At 48.5% G+C, this 17,992-nt stretch overlaps 1 protein-coding gene across 1 annotated transcript in view; it reads right to left on the reverse strand.

Annotated features, from left to right (window-relative positions):
* Positions 1-537: 537 nt before the first annotated feature.
* PRR5L (proline rich 5 like) overlaps positions 538-17,992 on the reverse strand; it is a 19,419-nt gene continuing 1,964 nt past the window's right edge. The window contains 7 exon segments of the mRNA XM_008939985.1: positions 538-791; positions 794-910; positions 2,856-2,982; positions 4,344-4,484; positions 7,215-7,306; positions 9,818-9,875; positions 16,331-16,379. Coding sequence (XP_008938233.1) covers positions 538-791; positions 794-910; positions 2,856-2,982; positions 4,344-4,484; positions 7,215-7,306; positions 9,818-9,875; positions 16,331-16,379 — 838 coding nt within the window.

The following is a 17,992-nucleotide window of genomic DNA, read 5'->3' on the forward strand; positions in this document are numbered from 1 at the left end:
AAACCAAACTGTTTTTGTTTGGATTGGGATTTTCATCCATGCCCATGGGAAGCGAAGTGAGGGATCTCCTTTTCTCACCAGCCACCTGAGCAGGTCTCTCTGCAGGATACAAATGGTTTCATCCCTGAGTTCAGCTCTGGAGGAGAAACACGCAGCCCTCAGCCACCACCACCCCAGGACATGCAGCACAGAGCTCCCTGCTGCAGGAACAAAGAGCACACCAGCAGCAGGATGCTGGGCAGGAAGGGGAAAAGTAGGAAGAGGCTGGTTTGTGGAAGGACACCTGAGGCCAAAGGCTCTGGACTGGCAGAGGAAGAGCTTGCAGAAGGTGGTCTGTGTAACAGCAAAACCTGCGTGGCTCCTCGGGGAGCAGCCTGGTACCTCCAACACCGACTCCAGACAGGCCAGAAACCACAGTCTAGAGAGCTTTCCCCACGAGAGAGCAGATCCCACGAGGCCATGTCAAAGCCAGGCTGGAGTTTCTCTCCTTTTCCCCCAGCAGGGATGACAGTTCTCCCCTCTGGAGCAGGACCTGTCCTAGCTGACCGAGGTGCAGCTCAGCTCCGCGGGCTCCTCCCTGCCGGCTGCCGTGCCCGCCTCCGGCCCCTCGGCTATACTGGGCTCGCTGGAGCACTGCCTGTGGTTCAAACTGGGCTGGAGGAGGAGGCACTGGTCGGTGCTGTCCTGCTCCTCCACCACCATCCCCGTGTGCATCCTGGAGGCCATGGCCAGGAGCTGAAGGTCCGAGTGAGCGTTGGCCACCGTGTGGCGACGGATGCTGCCGCACTTGCCTCCCCCTCCTGCTCTGCCAGAGGGCTCAGGGCCAGCTCGCTGGGCTGCCGGCTGCCCACCACCTGGGAGGGGTAGGTCAGCACCCCAGGCTTGCACCAGGACCTGGAGTATCTTCTCTCTGGAAGGGAAAAAGGAAGAAGGAAGAGTCGAGGGGGCGCGGGCAAAGCATCGCCCCGAGCGCCAGGCTGGCCTCGGGGAACAGGGCACCCAGCTGCTGCTGCTGGGGGTTGGGGAGGGGATCTGTCTCTCCCCCAGCTAGGGGATGTCTCCCATCCTGTGAGAGAAGAGAGCCCAAGGGAAACGAGTGCAGCAAAGGGACTCTCTTCAGCACCATGAGGGTCTCCTCTCTTGCCCAGGGTGGTGAGGACCGAGTAGGAGCTCTCACCAAAATCAGTGACACCAAAGTGGCACCAGTCCCCAGAGAAACAGTGAGCAAGGACCTGAGCTGCAGCTATTCCCCACCTCTCTGATCCTCAACAGATCCCTTGAAGGGCCAGGTCTCATTTCCTACAGTCAGAAGCCTTTAAACCACAGAAAATATTTCCCCTGAGACTGCAGAGCCTAAGAGGGAGCATCACCAAATGCAGAGCAAAACACTCCTCACTGAGGGTTATAAAAAAGAGTTTTGGAAGCTTGCATCAGAAAGATAAAGCAGAAAACAAACTGTATTGTTGCAGGGAGGAATGGGTGAGCAGCCAAAACTCCACCACTGGCAGCAGCCAGGCTGTGCCCACCCTTCATCCACTGCTGCCAGCAATACACGTATCCAAAATCGTTCATAAGAGTATGTGCAATTAATTTTTGAGGCCAATTAGGGTGAATATTCTCTAGGTGTCATCTGCAGCTCGAGCCACAGCAGGCTGTAATATTGGAGGGCGTTGAGACCTTGCTCTTTTGGGGAAAAAAAAATATCCCCAGCTTATTTCTGAGCAATAAAATTCAACTCTTTTATGAGGAGAATTGGGCAACAACTAGGTTAAAGTCTGAATATTCCTTTAGTGCTTTACTTTTCCCCCTTCACTTCCTTGGCCACCAAACACAGTCTCTAAAGGGAGCTGCCATGCATAGTTCAACTTGAAGTTTTATTTCTCTTTTGGGGTGTTACAGCCAGGAACACAAACTGGGAGGTGTTTTTAAGGCACTTTTGGCAGGCAAACTCAAATCAGAAGTGGGCAAAGCAAGAAGGGTGGTGACAAGAGCAATAAGGGGGGAGAATGTCCTCTACCAACCCCCTTTGTGAGAAGTGGGAGTTCAGGAAAAGACAAGAAATGAAGGAAAAGGCACAGCAGCACTCTGACAACACCAAGATGCTCTGCAGGAACGTGCTGCTCTGCCCTCACCCTCCTGTAATAAAACCCACACGTTCCTTCCCTTCTCCCAGTCAGCACGGGGTGGAGCAAGGGCAAAAGGCCACCTTGGATAGGAACATGAATAAAGCACAGCTAAAATCAAAGTAAATACCATGATTTGAGGGCACAGAAATTTTACAAGGCCAGTTTATGTGATTTTTTTTTTTTTATAATGGCACTAAATGCCTTTTTCAGCTGGCAGAAATCCAGGATGGTTCAAAATTTCAGTACAGGTCAGGCAGCTACCCCTCAAACCATCCCCACACCCATCCCTTAGCTAGCCAACCTCTTCTGGCTGGTCACATGGAGAAGTTCTTTCACCTTCACCCATTTATTCAGTTTAACCACACATTTTTTTTACTTTTTAATCTTATTTTTTTTAAAACAGAGTCCTTAGATGGAAGGAAGACTCCACAAAAGAAACCCTCTAATCCCTCCTCAAGCATCCAAGACTTGTGCTGGTTGGGAAGGCTGGTTGGGAACCAAAGCTGGCTGGAGAGCAGGAAGCAAAAGCTCATGTGCAGTCTCTTACCAGGGTGACAAAAGCCCCATCACAAAATTCTGTGTTCCAAAATGTATCAGGACCATCTGGAGGGTGTTTTAGGCTTTGTTTCCTGTCTCTCATGGAGTCAGCCAGTCTCCTTTCCCAGCAGAGATGTGCACTGCCTCACACTAACCAACCCAAGAGGAGCCTCTGTCTGCTGCACATCTTACCCAGCAAGCAGGAGCTCCCAGGGAAGCTGTGGTCCTCACACAGCCCCAAGTATGGTGATACCACCTGCTTGACTAGCTCTTCCAGCTGGAGGTAGCCCTCACTGGGGCCTGTAGGCTCGTGGACACTCTGAAATTCAAGAATAAAGAGTCTAAATTACTCTGAGGGAGTTGTGAGTAAGGTTTTTTGAGTAAAGCCTGGGGTCTGTCCTATCTCTGCAGTGGAGCATGGGGAGGAGGACAGCCAATAAGCCCAAATGGAGGTTCAGGGGCCACTCAGGTCAACCTCTCTGGCCAAGTCACAGCCATAACCCTGTGGACATTGAGTAGCTAGATGTCCTTCTGTTCCTGCCCAAGGCATAGGAAGGTACAAGGTATGATCAAGGCTGAGGATCTGCAACTATAACCACCAATAAATAGAACCACAGTGATCTAATTCCACCAGGGAATTAGATCACTGTGGAAAACCATTGACAGACCTGACTTCCTGACCAGCCCCAGTGAGTTTTAGGAAGGTACAAGGTATGATCAAGGCTGAGGATCTGCAATTATAACCACCAATAAATAGAACCATTTACAGACCTGACTTCCTGACCAGCCCCAGTGAATTTTTCTCTCTCAGAGGGGTTGCTCCAAGACCCTCTTTGCCCTCAGGATTCCTTTACTAAAATATCTGAGGGAAATGGAGCTAACTTTCAGCATCTCCTGCTGTTACACTCTGCATCAGTGGGAGCTCACACAAATACCAGCTTAGCTGCTTCACAGGTTTGATAGAGCTCCAGAAAGTTTCATTCCCCACCACTCATCATGTTTCTTCTCCAATCTACCTTAGAAGTGAGAGGAATCCAAAGAGCCACCTCTCACATGGTGTCCTGCAGGACTGTCAAGCTGGGCCATATAAAGATAAAAGAGTTGGTGTGCTTGGCTGCATTGGGCATGCCTGGAAAAAGCATTCTTTTGAGGTCTGGACAAAGGGGACAGTCCTCACAGCAGGTCTGGGTCTCTTGGGAGAGGCCTTTGGAAGGTGTATAGCATCTTGCCTGCTGCCAAAAGGTTTTCCTCCTCTGCTGGTGGGCACTGCTCAGCAGCCCAGCCAGCCAAGGTGCTGGCCTGGGGCAGCTACAGCTTCTCCAAACTCCACAGACCACTGTGGTGGAGAATCTCTCTCATTGCCAAGCTGAGAAACCAGAACTGGGGCCCAAAAAGGCATTCAGAGAAGCTGGGAGATGAAGGATGTGAAAAAAGAACCTTCCTAGGTGGGGAGATGACATACCAAGGTGCCCTTGCATGGCCACATCCCTACCTGTTCCCAGGAGACCTCAGGTCAGTTAAAACTCAGCTCTTCTCTCTAGATTTACTGCTCCCAAATGAGCACACAACTTCTTCAGCACACCCTCTGCCCTCCCCACTCTGCTTTCCAGAGCCTCTATCAGCTCAGGGAGGTGGAGATACCCAAGTGGAGTCAGATGAAGATGCCCAGGAGCTGCCCACCTGCAGAATCAAGAGCATCTGGACAATGGAAGCTGGGAGCTTTGTCTGGACCAGAGGAAGGATGTCTTCCAACTTCACTTTCAGCAAGACCAAGTCCCTGAAGCCAAGAAGAGCCATCTGACGGATAGTCAGCTCCTGACCCTGAAGAAAGCACAGAAGGCAAAATCCCAGAGTTGGCCAAGGGACACTGGAGCATCACACCAGCACCCAGGCAGAAAGGGTCTGTCCAGCCCATTGCTGCTGGGGCAGAGCCCCCCCCTGTCTGCTCTGGTTGAGGATTCATGGTGCTCTTCCATCCCTTCCCTCCCAGTCTGCCCCACACACACTCTGAGAGGAGCAACACTTCATCTGAGGTGCCACTGTGTTCAGAGGGAAGCCACTTAAAAACCCAACAGCTTTGCAAGTCCCTCCCAGTTCCCTCTTTACAGCAAGATCACAAGTGGGATCAAGGCTAAACAGAGGAAGATGTTGTCATAATTCTCAGCATATTTAATCACAGTTGGGCTCCACTTGGCATTCAGGTGTTGCTGCCTCTCCCTCTGCTGTGTTTCATGCCTGAGTGATTTTCTCCTGCCCCACTGCAGCTTCAGAACAGGAATTTTCTTCCCAAGCCCTTCCCAGCCTGAAGAGTTTCCCTCCTCCTTCCCAGCACGTTAATCTCTGCCCCAGAGTCTGCTTGGAAACCGTTTCATGGTCTCCCTAACACACTCAACATGGCAAATATTTAGCTGGAAGTCATTAACAGTGGTTAATCATTACTCTGTAATGAGTTTAATGCCATAATTAACAGCATCATCGATACGTAAGTCCAACATAAAGCCAATAGTCTGGAGGGCAGCTTGGCCAGAACAAAAGCACTCTGCTGGCTCAGACCTTTGCTGCACATCCAGAAGCAGGGTGGTGTAGAAAAGAATATAGTTTATCTCTAAACTCTACCCCAGCAGCTGCACCCCTTTTATTTCTGCCATGCCATTTAGTCCCATGAACTCCATCCCCCATTTCAAAATGCAAACCTCTCGCTGTGCCAAACCCAGCCAGATTTGCTGCTCCTTTTCCACCCCAAGCAGATACATGGACAGCTGTGACTCCACCAGAGCCAGTGAGCTGTTTACAGCTTCCCTCTGTGCAGCAATTTAACCAGCTTGGCTGCTTAAAGGTCATCTTTCTGCCACGGCTTGAAACTGAGCTGAGGTAGGAAGTTAAATCCAGTTACTCCCTTCAAGCACCACTCAATAACCACGCTGACATTTGCTGCTGGGCTGGGGAACCAACACCAAACTGACTTTCCCACCTACCACAGCTGGGTCAAAGAGATCTGCTAGGCAAGGGCTCTTCATGTGTGGTGACACAGCATAGAAACAGCCACACACAGTTCCCTATTTCTAGGAAAAAACCCCAGCCTGTTATTAGGCCACTGGCCTGGGATAAGAGCAGTGGCTGATTTCTTGATGCACCACCAGCTCTCTCTGTCATAGCCAAGAGCAGCTTACCCAGAGGCAAGTTTTTGGAGGTATTTAGGCAGCTTAAATCCAGACACTCAGGTAGGACTTTGGTGCCTACAAAGCTTGAAGTAGCCTCTCTGTCATCTTTCAGTTCCTCAGCCCTCACATGGCAACGCTTCCCTGACTTCACAGCCTCTCTGAGATGATTTGGAGGGACTCAGACAGTGTGACAAGACAAATGGGGTGAGGAAGGGCTTTCAAAGAATGAGGATTGTGCAGTTTTCCCTGCCAAACACCTACCTTCCAGCATCTGCAGCAAGGGGAGAATAAAAATAAACACAGTAGAAAGGTTAGTGTCTGTCTTTGGAGAAGTCCTTCCTCTTTTAGGAAATGCCAGCTTTAATAGGATTAGAGGGACAGGGCAACCTTTGAGCTTTTCCTGCTGCCTTTCAAACAATACAAGGGAAAATGAATTTTAACAAGCTCTGGAAAGTATGTCTGGTGGAAGAGGCAAAAATCAGGAGGAGGAGGTTAGCAATTCCAAGAACTCCTCAGGAGGGATGTTTTTCTTTTCCTCTCATGGAAGAGAAGATCAAAATAGGCTGGAGAGATAATTAAACTGCTCAGATGGAAACACTGAGTAAAACTCCATGAAGAAAAAACATACAGCTCAACACTTCTGATGGGATACTCAGCTTTCCAAATACTCACTCTAAGCAGGTCTTACATAATGGTGTTAATTCATCCTCTACCCACAGATTTACCTGACCCCTTATTAAAGCTTAAAAACCCCTAACAGGGTATTTTCTAAAAGCACAACTGGGAGATAAACCCTCCAAAAGTCCTTAGGGTGAGTTAAACACTTTTGCTCCTGAGCTGGTCTTCAGATCTGTCCCTGTGAGGACAAGCTGTCAGTGTTGTCATCTGCACCAGCAGTGCCAGGGGGTTAAAAGAGGAAGAACCAGGAATACAAGAGGCCCAGAGCTTCAGTCTGGACAAGGTACAGTCCAACAAGTCTCAGTGTTCAAGCTGCTCCTGAGTTGGTCTTCAGATCTGTGAGGACAAGCTGTCAGTGTTGTCATCTGCACCAGCAGTGCCAGGGGGTTAAAAGAGGAAGAACCAGAAAGGCAAGAGGCCCAGAGCTTCAGTCTGGACAAGGTACAGTCCAACAAGTCTCAGTGTTCAAGCTCAGCTAAGAACAGAGGGTAGGAAAAAAAAGGGAATAAACTCAGCCCAAAGCCCTGTGCTTGCCCAGGAGATTTCAGCAGTCCTTACACAGTTAATGCTCACTTGGGCAACATCCTCCCAGATTTAGTGTGAGGGTTTTCAGACCTGTTCAGCCACTGGCCAAAAGATGCTGCCACGAGCAGGCACTGCAGTTCCATTGCCTCCCCTGCCTGAGGACTGGAGGAGGAGGAGTTAGGAGTACCTGGACTGGGTAGAATATTGCCTGGAGTGTAGGAAGGGTCTCTGTAAAATAGTGATCCCAGATTTCAGCCAGGACATCCATGCGATCCTCACCTACGAACACAGAGCAAGGGGAGGCAAGAGGGTTAGTGGCAGGGACTCTGAAATCAAGCTGCATTTCCCCACTGCTCTAATTCCCCAAAGAAGAGCTACAAACCCACCCTTCATATTCACAGTTTCTGTCCCAAACTGGACATCACTCAGCTAAGCCAAAGCTGAACTCTGGATTTAAAAGGAAGGCAGACTAAATTATGCAACTGGTCAATCCCAAGGACATCACTCAGCTAAGCTGAAATCTGGATTTAAAAGGAAGGCAGACTCAATCCCATGATGGACACAACTGTGGTTGGACATCACTCAGCTAAGCCAAAGCTGAACTCTGGATTTAAAAGGAAGGCAGACTAAATTATGCAACTGGTCAATCCCATGATGGACACAACTGTGGTCCAAGGCCTATTATTAACCAACAAAATGCTTTCCTGAATGTAATCATTCACATAGACATGATTTATGCTCATAGGCTTGGCTTACAGAGCTGTGCTCCTTAGCAGCTGGCCCCAACCTCTCCCATCCCAAAGGTTTGCAAGGTTTTTTTCAAGTTTTAGGTCCATTCCCCAGAATCTTCAGGTGCATGTACAGACCCAGGCCAAGGAGATTTCCAGGGTACCTTCCACAGAGCTCCACGCTGGAGCACAAGCAGTAGAAGAAGAGAGCTGCTCAAGACAGCTTTGAAGGCTCTCCCTCAAGGTCACTAGAACTGGAATGTGTCAAACTACAACTCAGAGGAGCCTTAGCACTGTGCACTGAATGCCTTTCCTATCTGGAGGCTTCCACACAGGCTTCCCCTGTGCTTGCCCATGGGTTGTGCTGCTCAGGACATGGCCAGAGAGCAGGACTAGACCCTGCAGAGGGTTCCTCTTGAGCAGAGAGATCACTGACAAGCAGAGGGGGGTTCAGAGGGAGGCTTCACCACCTCAGGTACAACACTGGCTTCTAATCTGGACCTGCAGGAAGATGAGGACCTACCCAACACGCTGCCCATAGCTGCCCACTACCAGAAACTGCCAACTGGAAAGTGAAAAAGACAAGAGGAAAGAGGCTAAGTCCATGTTCAGACCCTTCCCTCCCCAGGACTGCCACGCTTTGGTGCATGGAGCCAGAAAGAAATGTCATTGATCTCTTCTCCTTCTGAAGGGGAAGGGGGAATGGTTTGTTTCTTCAAGACAACAAACCCTCCAGGCATTGAAAGAGCTTCTGACAGACAGCATAAAGAAAAAGCACGTTAAAAGAAGAGGCTGGGATTTGAAAAATAGAATAAAACATTGCCATGCCCTGCAGCAGGAACGTTAGTCCAAGACTGAGTAGTGGGACAGTCAAATTACAAGAAGTTCTCCTTGCTGGGACCACAAGAGCTGCCCCAAGCCTACACATGATGAGAGAAGGATGCACCCATGAGTCAGCCCCTGCAGAGATGCCAGCCTGTGGGGCAAAGTGGCCCCAGTGCCACTTCAAACTGGGGACAAAATACTTTGAGCAGCTGCAAATGACTCCCAGGCAGCTCTCAGACTGGGACTCAATTTTTCATAATGCTTAGATAACTATGTTTATATCATTTTATACACATGAAGAAACCAAAACCTAGGATGAGCTGCAACAGCACTCATCCTGCAGAGCTGGCAGCAGCAGGGTGGGCACCCACACTGAGGAAAATGCACCAATCTGCCTCTTTTCTCCCCTTACAGGGCCAGTGCCAAAGGATGCACCAAGCAGGAGGTTGGCAACAGCTCCTCCAGGGTCTGAGCCCTCCAGCCTGCTGGGCAGGGGGAGAAGTCACTTGGTGAAGAGGAATCCAGCACCAACAATGAGAAGAGCTGTTAAGTGTCTGTTGGCATTTAATGCCCCAGATACAGCAGGCTGGTGATTAGCAAGGGATCTTGATGCAGGCCACAGAAGTGGGTCAGACCAGACAGCAGCCTGCTTTGGAATAAAGATGTGTGCTCCAGAGCTCTCTCTGCTTGACTGAGAGCTCTCAATAGCTGTGGTTGACCCCACAGCCAACCCAGAGCTGCTGTGCCAGGCTGGCCTCCAGCCCCAGGCTCTGCAGAACCAAGTGTCTGCACCCCAGCACTCTCAACAGAACTTCAGGGGGGATCAGCTTCTTTCCTTAAGGATTTCATTCCCACCCAAGTGACTTTTTCCTTTGAATCGACACCCAGCTTGTTAGCTCAGCTCTCAAAAGCAAGACAGAGGACCCAAAATCCCCCCCAAAAAAACCAAAAAAAAGAACCTTGCATTGAGCTGCAAGTGGCACTGAGAAACAAAAGGCAGAAGGCAGCTCAGGAGGATCCACGTCCAGCCTAGAACAGCTCTGAGCTCTTCAGCTGCCACAGGAGACTCAGGGCCCTGCTCTCACCATCCCCTGGGTGCAGCCTGGCTCCTGGAAGGTGATGTGACCCTGAGACAGCTCCAGAATGGGCTGTGTGCTTTCTAGACGTGCAAATCACCTCATCTGACCAACCAGCAGAGCAGAACCCCCTTCTACAAGCAGCCTCTTGCTCTACTTGCCTTCACACAGCTTCACCTTCTCCTCTATGAACAGCAAGCCTTTTGCCAGGAGCTGGTTCTGCCAAGAGAGGAGAGAGACATGCATTGGCCTTTTCTGAGGTTGAAAATCAACATCCAACAGTTGTTTTGCAGATGTTCCCCACCTGACATGCAGTTCTCCAACTCTTACTCACACTGTAGGACTTTCTCCCAGCACCACCACCAGACCTGCTCTCACTCTGAGTGCTCCACACTCATTTTTTTTCCCCCCCCCCACAATTCAACCCCAGAAATATTTACTCTCAAAATAATGCAGAATTTAGGTTCTTTTTCAATTAATTACACAACAAAACCAGTGTGTTAGGAGAGAGACATGGGAGTGGAACAGTATTATCTGAACCTCCCATCCCAGTCACAAGAGTTTGACCTTTCCTAGCAGAAATAAATGAGTGCATCTGTCAGGCTCTGGGTGACAACAACAACAAAAGACTTTCCAGGAAAAAAACAATGTGAAAAAGGAAAGAAGAAGAATTCTGGAATGGGAAAAAAATAGGAGGGGGGAAAAAGTGAATATTTTTCTGCCTGAACAATAAAATAATGATTTCATTCTGCATTTTAAGCCTTCCAAATGCTTTCAGTTTATTAATGAAGTACTTCGTTATTTTGCAACCTATAGCTCCAGGTAATTATTTCTCATTTACTGCAGGGAAAATTTACAGCTAGGCTTTAATACTGTGTCATTTTAAACTCTTTATATAGAGTACTATATACACACATATATGGGGGTGTCACACTTACTGTATTTTTTGAGAGAACAAGAAAAAATCCTTCTCTATCTGCACTAGAACATTAGGTTTTCATTTACATACACTTCCTGAGCACTCTGGACACAATTTTCTAGCTACTTTGCTTATAAGTGAGTATTACTGATGCTTTCTACTTTCAGAGATGGGGTTTTTATTATTATTTTACAGCTATGTCAGCAAACAAACTGTGCATTTGTGCACTTTTATGGGAAGCACGTTCCTATCCATTAAAAACAGATCTATTAATCATTACCCTGTAGTCAAGAATTGATAATGCTCTCATGAATGTATTATCAGTAATTCCATGTGCTAAACAGATTGCATCATCTCATTCTTAAGGTTTCTTAAAAAAAAATCCAGCTTAGGTCAATGTAGTCACTCCCGATGTTTCAACCATCCTCCCAGATTTTCCCTTTCCCTGTGGAAGTGGGAGACTTTAAATAATAAAAAACCAAAACAGCAACAAAACAAGCAACCACAGCTCATTTCCCTTCTCCTTACCTTAAAAATAGCTGGAAATTTTCCTTATCTCTCTTTTCTGCTACAGTCACTGGCTTAGAAGAGGATCCAACCCAAACACCACCCCCTCAGATCAAGGCAGACAGGTAAATTTTGATTAAAAAAAAACCCTACAGGGTTTCCTGCCAAATCAATATAATCTAATAAATGCAGCAGCAGGATCTGCATCAGATCACAGCTCTCATTTTACTGCTCCACCCTTGGTTGCCAGAAGCAACACAGAGGCACCCAGCCTGGAGGAAGAATAAACCTTTTCTTTGCAAAAGCAAGAGCAGATCAAGGCTCACACCAAGTGGGCTTGAGGGTGCATTGATCTGGAGAAGCTCAGCTGCCACCTTCTGCCTGAATTGGGTGCTTGGGGAAGCAGTTGGTCATTCCATCCCCAAAATCAGCTTTCCCTGGATGCCCAGGGTGATGTCCTCACCACCAGGGGCTCAGGGTGGGTGCTGCAAACCTGCCCTGACTCTGCTGGAAGCACTGAAGAGAAACAAAGCTCTGAGTTAACCCCCTGCAGGCAGTCAAGAAATTTGGAGAGAGAGAGAGAGAGATTTGGCAGCAGAGAGAAGGCAGCTTGTGAATTCTCACAGGTTGAACCCCCCTGCTTCTTTTCTCAGGGCAGAAAACCACCAGGGGTGTTCCAGGTATGCCACTGAAGAGTCCATCCAAGAGAAAGCCTTGAAGTAATTTTCCAAATGCCTTGAGTTTTGCAAGACAAGATTCAAAGCTCCATAAAAAAAAAATCACTTTTCATTTTTCCTTCTTTTTCCTGGCACAGATATTTCCCCTTCCCCTCCTCTGTGAGGGAAATTGAGAAGAGGGGGCTGCATTTATGTTCCAGCACCACATCACACTTTTAGAGGTGCACAGCCACCATTTCTTGGACAATGTGATGTTCATCTGAGAACAAAACCACCCCCCAAACTTACCTGGCAACTTGTTTTTACAAAGTTAGCTGCCAGTTGCACACAAACACCCACCTCCTTCTGGGCAGTGGTTTACAAAACACAGATTTGTGTGAGCTGCAGCATTTTGGACCTGGAGCATCCCTCTTTTCCCCCCCTCTAGAAAGAGGGGAGATGGTGACAGAAGCAGAGAGATCATTTTGATCCCCCATGGAGAAAAAATGGAAAGACAAACATGAAATAACATCCTGAGATGAGTCTTCTAGAGGCAGCTTTGCTCAAAATAGATAAAAATAGAAAGCCCACTTAAAAAGATCAGGCAAGGCAGGGAGAGTAAGAAGGAGAGCAGCCCAGGCAGAGCAAGTAGGCAGCTCTGCTGTCATCCAGACCACAAGGCAGCAGCTCTGGGAAAATCCCACGTTCCCCCCAGCTCTGCACTGGGAAGTCACCACTGGGGGCAGGAGCTTTGCTGAATCAGGGCAGGGCCTCTCACCCCAGGCTCCAGCTTCAGCAGAAGCAACCAGGCAGGGTTTGGAGCATTGCTCCCAAAGACCAGGTCCTCTGCTCAGCTCCTGGTGATGGGGCTGAGCTGCTGGGTGACACCACCCAGGCTAGCAGAGCTGGGTAGTTGCTATGCAGTCTCTGGAGCTGCTCCATGAAAACCCAGTCCTAGAAAGTGCCAGATGAAGCAGAAATAATCAGCAGACCTACACGAGTAGAGGTTCCCAGCCAGCAAGGAGAGAAAAACAAGTGATGAAGACCAGCTTGACCCAAAAGAGCTCTGCAGACACACAGCTGAGCTCTGCAAACCACACGTGTGTGAATTCTCTGCCCTCTCACAGCAGCAGAGCTGCTGCAGCCCCTGGCAGAGGTACCAGACAGCACTTGGCCAGAGAAGAGCTAGTGCTGCCTCTACCCAGCTGACTCAACCACCACCCTGCACAACTATCTCCATGCCTGGCTGCAAAGCAGGTCCAAGTAGAAACCTGCCACCAAGGAAAGAAATGTCACCTGCATGAGGCTTTCCTGTTGGAGCAAGCAGGAGAGAGGGGCATGTGGCACCTCCTGCTGTCAGCATGGCTTTACCAGGCAGCCTTCCAAAGGAGAGCAAGCATCACAAGGGCTGCTGGATAGCCTGGAGTCCTAGGAGGACAAGCAGCAGGGACTTGAAGGTGTGTCCCCACCTCACACCACCACCTGAGAGCAACCCTGACCATGTGAAGGTTCACCAGCCCCACTTCTGACCCCTACAGTGAGAGGAGAAGATCCATCCTGGCTTGGATCCAGGCTTGCCTCAGCACTGCTGCTGCTGCTTTTCACAGCTCTGTGTTATCACCTTGCTCTTCTGACTTGGCTCCACACCCCAGCAAGATGGGTGCTTGCACATTGTGGTTTCTATGGTTTTGCAGACAGAAAGCTAGGCCTGATTCTGAGTCAGGACTTGTCTCCTCCCGTGGTTCTCCACTGCAGCAGGCTACAAATTATGTAACAGCTTCTCTGCTGGTTTGAAGACATCAAAGCTCTCATGGGATTAAAGGAGGAAACACAGTCCACTTGCCACACAGCTCTGCCAGCCTGGAGAGTGAACATCAGGCTGGAAAGGCATCAACTCAGAGCTTCTGGCTCTCTCCATCAGTGGTGCTGGGAGAGGTTCCAGTGCCTGGGGAGGGAGCAGGTCTCTCCATCTCAGGAGGAGCCAAGTTTGGAGCTAAGATGCATAAACCAGTCTTTAAAACATCAGCTTTAGTTCTGCTGAAGTGGTGAGCTGTGGAAGAGTTACCACTGCTAATTTCCCCCCCTGAGTTTCAAGATGAACAAGCCCCCAGCGAGTGAAAAGAGACACTTCATCCTTTCCAAAGGTTTGTTTCAAGCTGTCTGCAGAAGCACAGAGATGAGGCATCCATTTATCACCACTCACTGGTGGTATATTCCAAAAATTTCCACCAAATTTTACTGGGCAAAGCCAGGATTGGAAAACCTGGAGCATGAAGCATTGCCCTGAATGCAGCAAAGCACAGCAAATATTACAAGACCCAACTCTCTGGAGATTACCCTCAGACTCTGACCCAAGAGGATGGCTTGTGTATGGAACAGTGTTGCTAAAGCAGCAGATTTCTAAACATAAATCTCCTTCAGAATGAAACATTCCACCCCAACACTTGGAGGAATTACATTTCTCTCTCCAACACAACCCAGAGTGGGTAAAACTCTGCTGGGATGATGGGTTTGGTAGCAGAGAAAGCTTGTCCCAGCTCCATCCCTACCCTAAACAGTCCTTCAGCAACTTCAGGAGCCACAAACTGGTCATCTGCACAAGTGCTGGTGAAAAGGACTCGTGAGGTGATGACAGTGGTTGATTTGTCTCACTAGAAAAGCTCAGCCCTGAGTCTTAAATATTCAGTGGTTAGAAAAATTGTGTGTGTTTCTCTAAAAGACATGTAATAACACATGTTAACACGTGCCTACAACACATAACACATGTTTAAAAGACACATAACAGCCACAACTCCTAAAACAGCAGGAAATGTGATTTTAAAAATGATCTTAGTGGCTCCTGTCACAAGTGTTGTGGCATAAAAAATGGAAATATTTCAGTCCATTTGTCACATTTAAATATCCCCTGATCCAGCTAGCTGGTTTAATTGTTGATGGTCATCTCAGACTGCCTGGTTACAGAGCAGAGCAGATCCTTCAGGATCTGTTTTAGCCTGAGAACAGGAAACGTGGCTCTGGGGAGAGTTTTTCAGGGGGCTTGGCCAGGTGGAGCAGGAGGTCAGTGCCAAAAGATGCACTTCCCTCCACTCCCCTTCCTGGTCACCCACTCCCAGCACCTCCTCCACATCAGAGGTGATGAGCACAAGTCAAAGGAATTGAGGGAAGACTTGTTTTGTTCCTTTCTAAGTTATTTTTCAGCCAAATCAGCAGCCTGGTTTACCTGAGGGGTAACTTCTCACTGCCTCACACTGTGCCTGAAGTTCTGTCTCCATCATTGGAGTGGAAGAGCCCAAGGTTTGCTCCTGCTTTTGCAGAAAAGGGTGCTGCTGATCAGGTCCTTCTCCCACTCTGACCTTCCCAAGGCAGAGAACAGTCACCCAGCAGCACCTCACACTGGGACCACGCTCTGTTCACACTTCTGGGTGCATGAAGTTGCCTGTGGCTGTTTTCTGATCATCCCAGCTCTGCACATCACACCCACCAACACAACACCCAGGGACCTGACCAAGACCTTTCACCTTCCAACTGACCACGTGGATTTGACTGCAGCCTTCCAGTTGCTTGTTCTGAAGTCAGGAGAAGCAGGAGCAGGTTTCCACTGAAGCCAAGTGCCCTGTGCTGTGTGCTCACAGCTTTGCTGCTGGGTTGCCACCAGACCTCACTCGTGGTCTAGGAAAACCTTCCAGCATTCAGCAGCCACCTCTTTCCAGTAAATAACTTGTGCAGAGAGGCTCTGAGGAAGTGAAATGAAGCTACCCCTGAGGCAGGAGGCTGCTTATTGCTTGATAACACAGCATGGGGGATTTTTTTTAAGTCATGTAATCTAATACTGGTAGGAAACAACACCAGTCTTCTTTTTTTCCCCTTTCTAAGCTGTTCATTACCCAGCAGCATCAGCCACTTCAGAAAGTACTGAAATTTTCTCTCCCCCTTTCTCTCTCTCTTACTCAAGGGGAGGAAAACCCTCTTGTTTCCAGCAGCCTCCTCCTCCTTTTTAATCAACACCACACAGAAGAGTTTACCCCACCAACAGCCAGCAGTGCTCCCTCAAAATCATCCAACACCCTTTCATGTGGTTCCACTTGAACCTCTGCCTCTCTGGATGGTATCAGGAAAAGGCAACAACACTTCATTCACATTTGCTATTGGTCAGGTCTTCCCTCATCCTTCATCTTTGGCTTTTTTTTTTTTTTGGGCAGGTTGCATTGGTGGGACTAAAAGGCAAACAGCCTGAGATTGATTTCGTAAAAAAAAATCCTGCTGATAGGGACTTCCTTCTCTGCCTCCCCCCCAGTCCCCTGCCTCCAGAAGAGACAGCACTTAGCTCTTCTCTTCCCCTTTTCCTGGGCCCTGCTGCAGAAAAAATACTCCTGAATTCTTTATATTAGAGAAATAGGGTGGAAAAACATAAATATATATGAAAAAGTATCCTATCTACATTAAAAATTCAGGCTACTAACAGCTTTTCTTAAGCACCAAGGCAGATTTATTATATTATTAGCCTTAATTTATTATATATCCCCACAAATAGGATTACTCCCAAAGCTGCAAAGAGCAAAACCTCCCAAGAAAGCAAACAAATCTTGTACTACCTGAAAGTAATCTGTGATGAAGGATCCCAGTTCACTCTTCAGCAGCCGTCTGCAGACAGAAGGAATGCAGCCATGAAGGAACAGCTAGTGCTGCTCATTTCTTACAGGTCTTTCTGCCCTTTCCCCACCAGTCACAGCAAAGAGAAGTGAGGAAATCTGAGTGGGTCATTTTGGCCACGGTTAGATGCCTTTTACACTTTTTGTTTTACCCTTAAACAGCTTTTTGTTTAAACAAAACCACCTTTTATTTGACTGAAAATAGCAGAGCTCATTACTGCTGTGCTTCCTTGACTCTTGGAAGTAGAAGGTGGGAAGATGAGGAGAGGAGTAATGAATTTAAAAGGCATCCAACACTTTCCAGTAAAAACATTGTTTGGGTTTTTTTTTCCCCTGTTCTAAGAGTTTTGATTTGGACTGAATCATCTGAATCAAGAACCATCCTCCTGCTCCCTCAAATCCCACCTTTGGGTGGCATAACCTGTAGAGTCTCTTAAAGCCCTGGGTTTGCTCACTTCCACCAAGGAGCTGAATGGAGAGCTAGACCCCAGCAGAACACCCATGGCACACAAAGAGTTGGCCATCAGACAGCTCTGGATTTTTGCCTGGTGTCAAGCTAGGGACTCACCTCGTGCACACAGAGCTAAGGGTGTGTGGGGAGCTACACCCAGAGTCACAAGGCTGCCAAGAAGCACATGATGCCTGTCCTCTGCTCCTCAGGCTCTGATGGGCTACTTGAATGCTACACTGGCCTATTTAAAGAGTGACCTTTGGAGATGGAACCAATGCCCGGGGCACCTGCAGGAACATTAATCATGTTGTTCAAGGTGAGTGCTTCCAAGTGCTGCCTGGGGTGGAGAGGGCATTTCCCTGCCCACCACCAGCACTGCTCCCAGAGCAGGCACAGTTCACAAGCCATTTCTTTGCCCAGCTCTCACCACTCTAGACCCAATTCAGTAACCAACACAAAAAGAGCATGGTCCAGCCACTGAGGCCAGTCCTGGCCAACGTGGGTCTCCTGCCCAGCATCCTGCAGCCACAGCAGCAAGTAAAGCTTGGCAGATGAGCCACAAAACCCAAGGCTGTGAGTTAGGGTACTCCCAAAGTCTTATGATGTTTGTTTCTCTCTCCACATACAGAAATAATCATCCCATGGAGAATTAAGACTGCTCCAAGTAGAAATGGAGTAGTTTGGGTTGGAAGGGACCTTTCAAGGTCATCTAATCCAACCCCTCTGCAGTCATCAAGGACATGTGCAACTACAGCAGGTTGCTCAGGGTCCCATCCAACCTGGCCTGGAACGTTCCCAGGGATGGAGCACCTACAATCTCTTTGGGCAACCTGGGCAAGTGTCTCACCACCCTCATTGGCAGGGTCTAGGTCTAGTCTCCATCACCCCTCTTGCAGTTTGAAATCATCTCCCCTTGTTCTGTTGCCAAAGGCCCTGCTACAAACACTGTCCTCATCTTTTTTTAGAGGCCTTCTTGAAGTACTGAAAGGCTGCCCTGAGGTTTCCCCAGAGCCTTCTCTTGAGGACTTCTGACCTGAGCACACTTAAAGCATGAGACTCAGCTCAAAAGGAATCTCATTAACTTTCACCTTTGGGATCAGACCAAGTAGGAGAGAGTCTTATACCCTGCAAGCTGCATTTATTTTGAAAGTAGG

The sequence above is a fragment of the Merops nubicus genome, unplaced genomic scaffold (assembly GCF_000691845.1).
Source record: "Merops nubicus isolate BGI_N331 unplaced genomic scaffold, ASM69184v1 scaffold9075, whole genome shotgun sequence".
Taxonomy (NCBI): domain Eukaryota; kingdom Metazoa; phylum Chordata; class Aves; order Coraciiformes; family Meropidae; genus Merops; species Merops nubicus.